The sequence below is a fragment of the Rhinopithecus roxellana genome, chromosome 8, assembly GCF_007565055.1.
Source record: "Rhinopithecus roxellana isolate Shanxi Qingling chromosome 8, ASM756505v1, whole genome shotgun sequence".
In the NCBI taxonomy this organism is placed as follows: Eukaryota; Metazoa; Chordata; class Mammalia; order Primates; family Cercopithecidae; genus Rhinopithecus; species Rhinopithecus roxellana.
In genome coordinates this window covers 99558809-99570715 of record NC_044556.1, presented here as the reverse complement: position 1 = coordinate 99570715, position 11907 = coordinate 99558809, and the positions used below count along the sequence as shown (strand labels likewise).

At 36.2% G+C, this 11907-nt stretch overlaps 1 protein-coding gene across 5 annotated transcripts in view; it reads left to right on the top strand.

The window, feature by feature from the left end:
* ARID4B (AT-rich interaction domain 4B) overlaps nt 1-11907 on the top strand; it is a 162102-nt gene that overhangs the window by 74704 nt on the left and 75491 nt on the right. For all 5 annotated transcript variants that reach the window (XR_004058871.1, XM_010384652.2, XM_010384651.2 and 2 more), the window contains 2 exons: nt 5139-5230; nt 11325-11463. Coding sequence is in view for 4 of the 5 variants with exons in the window: in XM_010384652.2 (XP_010382954.1) it covers nt 5139-5230; nt 11325-11463 (231 nt within the window). In the remaining variant the exon portion in view is untranslated. The remainder of the gene's footprint in view (nt 1-5138; nt 5231-11324; nt 11464-11907) is intronic.

Here is an 11907-nt window from a genome sequence, read left to right as displayed (position 1 = left end):
TCATGTTATTTAATCCAGTCTACAGATATTCATTGATGCACAGTATGGCCAGGCTATTTCTTTTTTCTAGTCACTATTTGGAATAGTGTTTCTTTGGGGATATTTTAATATTACTTATTAACCTATTAGACTTTATGTTTTTGTTTTGAAAAATTTTTGCTTCTCTTAATGATTGAATTCCCACTTAAATTTAGAATTTGAGACAGGTTCTCTGTTTTATAATTCCAGCCTATCCCTTTAGTCTCATATTCAACCACTTCCCTGTACTTCTGCCTTATTAGAGTGCTTGGTATCTTCAGACTATGGTCCATACTTTATTGACTCCTTTCCTCTTGTTGGAATCTCACTTATGTTGAAGGCCATTATAAATGCTTCCTCCTCCATGATGTCTTTTGTGAGCTCTCTACCCAAATTGGATCTCTTTATCCTTTGGTCCTTTTGCACTTCTCTTGCTTATTCTTGTTTTAGGGTCTTTTTTTTTTTTTAAACTTTTCTCGTTTTCGCTGTAAGATTTTAAGCTGTTTTAGGGGAATATCCTTTTTTTCCTCACTTGATAGGCCCCCCTTTTCCTAGCAATTTCTACACAAAAACCTTCAATAGATATGTGTGGAATAAACTGAAGGTTGACATATAGTAAATACAGACAGCTTTGGGGCAAGTATAGTGATAAAGTACAGAATTCTCCCTGAGTTTGTGGAATTATTTTAATTTCATTTCTGTATAGTCAGTGAGTATGAGGACTTGAAGATGTGGTTTTCTCCTGTTAAGTGAAGGTCCGCATTTTATTTTTTTAGTCTAGAGAGACAGCCAAAATATTACTTTTTTTAACCAGGAGAATTTTGAGTTGGAATGGTTCATAAGACAGTTGTAGGTTAAATGCTGAAGGTAATATGAACAAGTGGCTGTGTATCCTTCATCTCTTCAAGGAGATTCAGTTTTAGTGTGTCTGTGCAGGTGTGTACTTTTAATTTTTGTTTTGCTAGAAGGAAATTAGAATACTGGTGTGTGAATCTTTAACTCCCCTCTGATGTGCCAGGAGCTGTGTAGTGCTAGGTACCGGGACAAAGGGTAAGCCAAGTCATGTAAACACGGAGCTTATCCTTGGATACTCACCGTCTGTTGGAGGAGAAAAAGCATTAATCAAACAATCAAACATATTTTAAAATTTAAGTGTAGTAAGCCCTATGAAGATGTGATCCAGAGTGTACCCCAATAGGGGAATTTAATCTACCATCTGTATGTTCTTTTCTCTTTATTTGGTATTTTTCTTATTGTCTTAAAAGTTTTAATGTTTTTGAAAGACCATTCAGAGTATTAGTAGTAGTAGTCATAACATTGTCCTTTAAGAGGAAAGCCACTTCATACTGGCAGTATTTTGGGTCACTAATCACATTTAATAAACTACTGAAATTAATCCCATTTCATAAACACTGAAATTCAAGATTCATGGAAAGAGATCACAGTTGCACTTCAGTCAGTTTATTTTTTTAATTATTTTATTTTATTTTGTTTTGTTTTATTTTATTTTTTGAGATGGCGTCTCACTCTGTTGCCCAGGCTGGAGTGCAGTGGTGCCATCTCAGCTCACTGCAAGCTCCGCCTCCCGGGTTCATGCCATTCTCCTGCCTCAGCCTCCTGAGTAGCTGGGACTACAGGCACCTGCCCCCATGCCTGGCTAATTTTTTTGTACTTTTAGTAGAGACGGGGTTTCACCATTTTATCCAGGATGGTTTCGATCTCCTGACCTCGTGATCCACCTGCCCTGGCCCCCCCAAAGTGCTGGGATTACAGGCTTGAGCCACCGCGCCCGGCCTCAGTGAGTTTAAATTCCAACCCTGAAGCCACTGGTTTTAGCCATAACCAGCTTAGTGAGTGTGTTACCTGCTGCTTAACATCTGTAGGACAGTTTAGGTATTTCTAAAGACCATTCATACTTTGAGTTTTATACAAAAGTGGATTCATCATCTGGTTTTTTTTTTTTTGGAAGACAGTCTTGTTCTGTCGCCCATACTGGAGTACAGTGGCTGGCATGATCTTGGCTTACTGTAACCTCTGCCTCCCAGGTTCAAGCGATTCTCATGCCTCAGCCTCTTGAGCATCTGGGACTACAAGCGTGCACAAGCATGCCCGACTAATTTTTGTGTTTTTAGTAGAGATGGGGTTTTGCCATGTCGGCCGGGCTGGTCTTGAACTCCTAGCCTCAAGTGATCCTCCTACCTTGGCCTCCCAGAGTGCTGGGATTACAGGCATGAGCCACCACGCCTGGCCAATTATCTGGTATTCTTTCTTTGTATTTACTACTTGCAATTGAAAACTGTAGAGAAGTTTAGGTAAAATCCCAGTTCCATATTTTCTGCAGCCCATTTTAGGTAATAGGGCCATAGACTTTTTCCCTCTAGGCCTACATAGTTTTCTATGTGCCTTTAATATAGCTTTCAGGAGCCTCTGGTTTTTGCTCTTTAGGTATAAGATGGGACAAATTCTACCCTCCCCCCAGGTCTTTTCAGTCCCTTGAAATAAACATGCCCCTGCTTTCCTGGACATTGAGGCAGGGACAGAGATACTGCTTTCTTATGTTTCTTCTTGTTATGTACTAGGGAGAGACTGTGGTCTCTTATTTGAAAATTACTATGTGTGATTCTTAAACAACTCTTTAGAAATTTTCTTTCCTGTAGCAAGTGAAATGACTAACAGATACTTAAAATAGAAACCACAGTGTGTAATATAAATCTCTCTCTCTCTTTTTTCTGCTTTCAAGAGAGCAACCTTAATTTTTTGTGGGGACAGCATACATTTAATCCATCTGTTTGCCTGGCAGAAAGTGAATCCAGATTAATTTGTTTTCCCTGTTTACCAAATATGGTCATTTAGTAATACTCTATAGTGATGCAGTATTACCAAAATAGTATTTCAGATTACATAGAAAGTTTCACCATAGGAGTTAATGACAGGCAACATCTAGATTTTCTGGGCCGGGTGTGGTGGTTTATGCCTGTAATCCCAGATGTTTGGGAGGCAGAGTTGGGCAGATGGCTTGAGCCCAGGAGTTTGAGACCAGCCTGGACAACATGGCAAAAGCCCGTCTCTACAAAAAAATACAAAAATTAGCTGGGTATGGTAGTGCACACCTGTGGTCCCAGCTACTTGGGAGGCTGAGGTGGAAGGATCGCTTGAGCCCAGGAGGTTGAGGCTGCAGTGAGCAGTGATCACGCCACTGCACTCCAGTCTGAATGATAGAGTGACACTGTTTCAATAAAAAGAGTTTCTGCTTGGTATATATTGAGTTTAGGACAACTTTTGCCTCCAAATAATTTTTTTTTGTTTTTTTTTGAGATGGAATTTTGCTCTTGTTGCCCAGGCTGGAGTGCAACAGTACAATCTTGGCTCACCGCAACCTCTGCCTCCCAGGTTCAAGCAATTCTCCTGCCTCAGCCTCCCGAGTAGCTGGGATAACAGGCACCTGCCACCACGCCAGGCTAATTTTGTATTTTTAGTAGAGATGGAGTTTCTCCATGTTGGTCAGGCTAGTCTCCAATTCTCCATCTCAGGTGATCCGCCTGCCTCGGCCTCCCAGAGTTCTGGGATTATAGGTGTGAGCCACCATGCCCAGCCCAAATAATATTTTTTAAATGCCTGATTTAAGGTTCATAAGGACAGGATTAGGTTCTGTACAAACTAAATTTAAAAGATTAGATTTTTTGCCTGATGAGGATTATGAAAGTTAGGATTTTTGTCAGTGTTTTGAAGGGATCAATCTTTAGTTATTCCTTTATGGCTAGTACCTTTTTTCTTGATCATATTGTTCGTTGTTAGATATATACATCTATGTACCTTAAACACATTTACATATATTCTAATGAATTATGTAAAAAAGATTGTTAATATGGTTCATCTTTTCACAGTTTAGTTCATTGCAGTTATAACAAAATTGTCTAAATTATTAAAAAGTTAAATATTTCTTTTTTCTTTTTTTCTTTTTTTGAGACAGAGTCTCGCTCTGTTGCCCCAGGCTGGAGTGCAGTGGCGCGATCTTGGCTCACTGCAGCCTCTGCCTCCCGGGCTCACGCCATTCTCCTGCCTCAGCGTCCCGAGCAACTGGGACCACAGGTGCCCGCCACCACACCTGGCTAATTTTTTTGGTATTTTTAGTAGAGACGGGGTTTCACCCTGTTGGCCAGGATGGTCTCAATTTCCTGACTTCGTGATCCGCCTGCTTCGGCCTCCCAAAGTGTTGGGATTACAGGCGTGAGCCACCGCGCCCGGCCTAAATATTTCTTTCTACGTATTACATTAGTTAGTTTAGATGCCTGGTCTTTAATTCTAAGTTGATGGACACTCTTTCTTATACCACCCTGGTTTGTAACTTTAAGAAGTCTCTTTGTCTTAAATAGTTCCTCACTTTTTTTTCATCTGGGCAGTTTTCTTGGGAATCTCTAGTTGCTCTGATGTTTATGAAATCATTTATAACAGGAAAGATTCTTCTTAGGATGAGGAAAGAAATAGAAACTGTGGAAAATCTTAAGAAAACGTAGGAAAGGAAAAAATTCAAATGTAGAAATAAAATGTAATTTAAAAATTAAGTAAAATTAATGTTACATTTTATTTAAAAAGTTTATTGCAGAAAATGTTTGCAGAGTAGTAATATAACTTACTCTGAGGCTTTTTGTTCATGCAATTGATACTTTATCTTCATAATTAATTTTGTTTATTTTGCTTATTAATAATTTTATTTTATGGATTATGATTCCCTATGTACAAATTAATATTGGAGCTGCAGTTGGCCCTAACCGTACAAATAGATTTCTTAATTCTCACATCTGTCTTTCCACTGAGCTGTGTTTCTTTTGTATTTTAATCATTCTTAGATACCTATCAACTTTCACATAGGTAATGAATCATCTAGAGAGAGCAGCCAAATTTCTTTTCACTTTTTTTTTTTCCAGTAATGAGCTCATTCATCTTTATTCTAATATCTTTGAAACTAGAATTTTCTATCTTTAGGAAAGCTGTGTTTTAGCTTCCCTGGGGGGAGAGTTTAATTTCAAAATCTGAGCATATTCTTAAATTGATTTGATTTAAAGCAAAGAAGGCACTTGCAAAGTGGTAATTTTTTGATGGGTTTATGTTCTTACCCACAGACATTAGACCAGCTCCCACTCACCAACCCTGAGCATTTTGGCACTCCAGTCATAGGAAAGAAAACAAATAGAGGAAGAAGATCTAATCATATGTAAGTCCATTTTCATAACTGTTAGTTGAACCTGAATTCATTTCTCCTTCTAGTATTGTTTATAGTTATTTTAAAATTGTAATTTGCAAAATGCTAACCAGATCTAATAGTAATTTCAGACTCCTCAGCATGGGTGATTGAGGTTCTCCATGCTTAGCCAACCTTACTTAACAGCTGTATCTGCCTTCAGTTTCTCCCTGCATGTTATCTTGATGCTGTAGTCAAAATGAAACCAGTCAATAATTCCTGAATACATCGCTTGTTTTCTAATATCCTGCTTTTATTCATGCTATTATTTTTGGTCTCCATGCCTCCCTTCCCCATAACTGTCTCGTCCATGCCTTAATTCTCAACAAAAATGCTTAAACCTTTATATGAACCATTTTGTGTCTCCCCATACTTTCCTTGAAACCAGACATGTTTCTCTCCCCTCTAAACCCAATTCTCTGGTGTAGTATGAACTGTGGAGCCAGTTGGTCTGGGTTTGAATCCTGGCTCTGCCACTTACTTACTGTGTGATCTTGGGATGTTTACTTAATCTTTTCATACCTCAATTCTTATCTATAAAATTGAGATAATAATATTACCTATCTCTTAGTGTTGTTGTGAAAATTAAGTGAATTCATATCCTTAAAGTGTTTATAGAGTAAATGTTATGTAAGTACTAGATAATCAACATCATATATTGACATGAAAAATTTCATGGTGCAATACCAGTATGTAACATAATTTCATTTATATATGAAAATGTGTTTACATGTAAATATAAAAATTCTGCTTCCTGGTGTTTATGTCTGACAAGTAGGACTGGTTCTTGCTGCATTATTCGAACTTAAAAAAATTTCTACATTGTTATATATAATATAGGAAAAATAGTCTCTTGTCAATAAGTTTTTTTAATTTTGAAAAGATTGCATCTAGTATTTAGACATAGTTTTACAATTTTACACAGATCATCCTAAAGTGGAAACATAAGTTTAAAAATGAATTTTTTGTGCAATATTACATAATATTGACCTGCAGATATGACCAAAAATTATGATCTGTTAAAAAGTCAGTTAGTTTTTATTTCCTCTTCTATCGTTCCCCAACTGTTAGATGTTTCTTAGTTGAGGTGTCCGTTTTGTGAATATGAGAATAAAGCATGCATTTGTTACTGAATAAGTTGATCTTTGCTTTCTAAAGACTCCAGCAAACATTCTAAGTTAGTGATTTTCCTGTTGAGAATCTCTGTGTGTAATGAGAGATTTGCTGTGGAGATTGTGTTATACATGTGCAAAGTATGAATGCAGGCCAAAGGTTGAGAATTACTAGTGTAGGAATGAAGACCTGCTCCGTCTGTAATCTTGTTTTGCTTGCTCTTCCTTCCCCCTCTCTACCATGGTCAGTCATTCCCACTGCCAAGGAACCTGACAATGTTATTCTTGCTTGGCATTTTAAGCCTTGGTGTGTAAGCATTACAGGCAAGTACTACAGTTCGAAATGACCATCTCCTTAATTACATTTCCTTAAAGTTCTTTCTCCCCTTTCTTCAGAGTGATTTTCTGAAACAAAGTCTTAAACCTGAATCTTAAGGGCATTCATCTGACCTTCATTTCCTCTTCCATTACTCCATTGAAAAAAGTCTTTGCTGTGGTCTCAGATTGCCATTTAAAATGTATTTTTGTACAAAAATATATAAAGTTATCTCTTCTTAGGATTCCCAGGACTTCGTTGTTGGAGTGATGTATCACCAAATTTATTTTCTTTTAGCAGCTGTTATTCTGTGTCTCAATTAATCTACCCCTAGTTATTCCAAAATTGATTACTTTTAACATCTTCCATTAAATTGAGTTTCAGTATATTCTACCTTTAATCCTAGTAAGTTCAAGTATTTTCTTTTTTTAATGATTATCATCCTCTAGCTTATTTTTTTAAAGCAAGTTATTGATTCTTTTAATCAATGTATTACTGGATTGAATTTTCTCCTTATAATTTACCCATTGTTTGCAGTGGTTGTGTTTAAGTCATCCAGAAGAATAGAATACCTGGAATTATGGAAATATTTGTTTGTCCCTCTCCTCTTGAAGTTGTTTTCCAGTAATCTGGCAGAAGTTTGTGTGCAACTGCTACAATAGGAAAGCAGTCTATTTGCTATTATTTTTTCTCCCTTCAGAAAAAAAGATAAAGCATAAGGTTTACAATGAATCTTGTTAATAAGGGATTATTTATAAGTATAGATTTTACCCAGTAACAGTGCTAAGATTTACCCAATACCTGGTTTATACTTGCTATTTAAATACAGGCCTGCAGATCTGAACATGTTTAAATTAGTTTATTATTCACATATCATAAAATTTACTATTTTGTTATATGTTTTAATCTGTAGATTTGTATCCAATAATTCACCCTTTTAAAGTATACAGTTCAGTGGTTTTTAGTATATTCATAAAATTGTGTAACTATCATCACTATCTAATTCCAGAAGATCTTTTTATTTTGCCACTTTATTTTGAGAATTTGATTCATTTCCTCCTTGATAACAATTGAGAAAAAAAATTAAAACCCATTTATAGTTAAGCGTACATAGGTTCTGTGTGTTTTAATGTCTAAGAAGGTATATACATTGTCAGTTTTCTAGATACTAATAGAACATTTCAGTTTACAGAGTTTGAAACTGAGTAAACTGATTTGCCTGAAATAAAAAAGAATCAGAATTGCATGTCAAAGGTTAAGCCTCTTGTTTTTGCTCAATTTGTATCATTATTTGGTATTCCTTGGCCCATGTCTTGTCTAAAGTTCGTCTTTCTTGATTTACAACTAATTAGAGTTAATAGTGAGTGTGATCAGTTTTAAGTGATTGGCTGTTGAATATTATGGTAAAAATTTCTGTGTAATTAACTTTATTTCTAGTGATATCATCAGATTTTATTTCATAGAGACAGTGCATTATTTTGTTGTGGCTGTACAAATACCTTGTCACCAAAGAAATAGTAATGTCAGAAATGAATCAAAATCAAGCAGACATGATGAATTGATGGGTGCTGACGAGTTGATGGGTGCAGCACACCAACATGGCATAAGTATACATATGTAACAAACCTGCACGTTATGCACATGTACCCTAGAACTTAAAGTATAATAAAAAAAAAAAAAAAAATCAAGCAGACTCTCTGCTTGCTCTGTCTTTGCTCCTGTAAAATATTTTGAATGCTCATTTATTTTACTTCATTAGTTTATTGAGTACTTGTCTGTGTAAACAGTTTTCCGGCTAAGCTCCTCTAAAAGGAAAAGTTAAAGAGCTTCATGTATAATAGTATGGTTTACACTGATTGTATACATTTTGTGATTTTAAGAAAAAAATCAGAAATACCATAGTAAAAAAAAAAAAAGTATTTTTACTTTATTTTATGAACAAGTGTTTATTGAGTATCTATATTGTGCCAAGCATTATTCAGGTACTTGAGATATATCAATAAACAAAAAAATTACTTAAAAAATCTTCAACTTTAGAGCTTACATTCTCTCAGGGGAGGAGATAGTGAATTAAACATTGGGTTCACATACTTGTTGTGGAAGAAAAAAATAAACATAAATAAGTAAATTATATAGTATGATAAAAGTGAATGCTGTGGTAATAAGAAGAGCAAGATGAAAAGAGGTAGATGGGCAGGGGTTGTAAATTTGAATAAGGTGGAACAAAGTCTTGAGTAGGTGAGGGGGAAGTGGCATCTAGTCTAAAAGAGGGGATGATTTTAGACAGGAACTCTGCGATTTTATATGTAAGGTGGATAGATGTTTCAGCTAGCTGAACAAAAGTGTTTTGTTTTTCTTTTTGATATACTGTGAAATCTGAAGTCTTAACACTTGTTAAGTCTTAAGAAAAGTTACAATTTTTACAAGGATGCAGATAACTTTGTTAGTCAAATAAAGCCCCCTTTTCCCAATGTTGTACAGATTTTGATATATGTTATCTCTGACATTGTAGCTTTCTAGCTGCTAACTTATAATAGAGTGTTCATAAACCCCTAGCTGAATGAGTCTTCTGTGGCTACTTTGAAAAAGCAATAATTTACGATTTTAAGCTTGGTTGTGTTCTGTAGTCATTAGAAAGTTAAAAAAGTCACTACTCTTAAGCTCTTCTAAATCAAGTAGAAATCAGACTTGTGAGGACTGTCATTTCTGTCCTAAGCTGTATGTCTATGTGTAGGGTCTTATGCTCCACTAGTATAAAGGTAGTTGAGTTTTCCTATTGTTACCTACTTTCTAAGGAGAGATTGACCTTCTTTAAGTGCCATTGAAGTACATCTTTTTTTTTTTCTTTTTTTTGAGACGGAGTCATCCTCTGTCACCCAGGCTGGAGTGCAGTGGCGCGATATCAGCTCACCGCAACCTCCCCCTCCCGGGTTCAGGCAGTTCTCCTGCCTCAGCCTTTGCTCCGGAGTGGCTGGGATTACAGGCGCCCGACACCACGCCTGGCTAATTGTTGTATTTTTAGTAGAGACAAGGTTTCACCATTTTGGCCAGGCTGGTCTCGAACTCCTGACTCAGGTGATCCACCCGCCTCGGCCTCCCAGAGTGCTGGGAGTACAATACTCCCAGCCAAAGTACAATACTTATATTCAATAGCAAGCTTTGAAGATTTGCTTTGTTTCTGCCAGGCAACAATTTTTAAGTTATTTGACTGATCACTGAAATCAAGGGGGTGGTATTCCCCATGTCACTTTAAAAAGCTTAATATTATTATAATAGCTATTCCTTTTTTGTCCAGGTGGGGTAACTCATGCCTGTATTTCCAGCACTTTGGGAGGTGAGGTGGGTGGATCATGAGGTCAGGAGATGGAGACTATCCTGGCCGACATGGTGAAACCCCTTCTCTACTAAAAATACAAAAATTAGCTGGGTGTGGTGGCGGGCGCCTGTAGTCCCAGCTACTCAGGAGGCTGAGGCAGGAGAATCGCTTAAACCCAGGAGGCAGAGGTTGCAGTGAGCCAAGATGGCACCACAGCACTCCAGCCTGGTGACAGAGCTAGACTCCGTCTCAAAAAAGAAAAAAATAGTTTTCACTTTTTTACATTTATATTGGAATATATAAATATGAAGGCATGACAGTTACTTTGTCATACTTTTGGAAAGGCTTCAAAGACAAATTGAGAGTATGCTAGATAGTGTACCAAATAGGTAAATCATGTCTAAAGTTTTTTAATAGTTTGTCAGTTTTCAGTTTTTGGTCAGTGAAGTTGATCATTGCGAACTCGCTGAAAAACACTTTTATCTTTGTAGGTGTTCAATAATAGCCATTCTAAAAAGGGCATATGTTGTTGTGCGTCAAACATTTCCTAGTCTTTACTCATTCTGGGTATTTTCTTTGGTGCCGATTCTTTATTAGAATCAGATTCAAATTGGAATAGCTTTTTGTTTTGTTTTTCTTTTTACTACACTTTTCTCAGACGTCAAATTGATGGTTTCAGATACTTTTTCTTCTGACAGTTGTCTGTCTAATTTACTAGTCCAATATTTAATGTTACTGAAAGGATTTTCAGTTTTTCTTTTACTTTTGAAAGTGTTTAACATCATACAAAAGAAGCTTATTGGACATTTTATGAATACCTAACTCGTGTGTATTTGTTGTTATGGATAGCAGTGGTGATCTCTTTTCAGATTGCCTCCTCTTCCCACCCTAACCTCAGTTAATAAAGGTCTGCTCCTACCTTTTAAAATTAACTTTGTACTGGAGATGTAGAATTACTATCTCCAGAATTCCTTTAATTTGAGATTGGGATTGTGTATATTTTAGTATAGTACTGGGATGTTTAATATGGGGCCTCCACCTTTTTGAGGATTTGGGAACGAGTTATTTGTCCTAATCTTCCTCTTCAGTTTTTTACAGTAGCACTAAATAAACCGGAAATATTTTTAGGAGAATCATGTGCTTTCCTCTCATGATAAACTCTTACTGTTATTTTTTTAGAAATTTAGAAAACGATTTAAGATTTAAATTAGCCATTTTGCAGGTCTTAGGAAATGTAGTAAGAGTTTGGGAATATCTATATTCATCATTGGCATGCTTATTTGTGAGGATAAATGGAAATATTTTATTTTTTTCTCTCCTTAGACCAGAGGAAGAGTCTTCATCATCCTCCAGTGATGAAGATGAGGATGATAGGAAACAGATTGATGAGCTACTAGGCAAAGTTGTATGTGTAGATTACATTAGTTTGGATAAAAAGAAAGCACTGTGGTTTCCTGCATTGGTGAGTAGCTTCACTATAAAAAAGTTTAATTTCAAACTATGTAAGTTTATGCAGAAAACAATTTTCTTACTAATGTTTTTCATAGGTACAAAATGAGGAAATGTTTTTAGCATTATTTAGTTCACACTAAGCTTACTTTTAATGTTGTCTTTGAATACAAAGAACTCTTGAAGTCATTCAGGAAAGGCAAAATCTTGATAATCTTAGAGGTTTAGCCGTGTGGAAGTTTAATTCTCTCTCTCTCTCTCTGTAGAAAATTCATGATGCAAACTTTTAAAGCTCCTAAGTCCACGTAGGTCTAGATTGCAAAAGAACGACAGAATCTCGATTGGTTGGCAAGGATAACTAGACATTTTCTTCATACTTAATGAGTCAGGGTGTTTCCATCCTTGATCTTAATCTTGCCTTTTGGGTACTCCCTATATAATCATGACTGCAGTTATA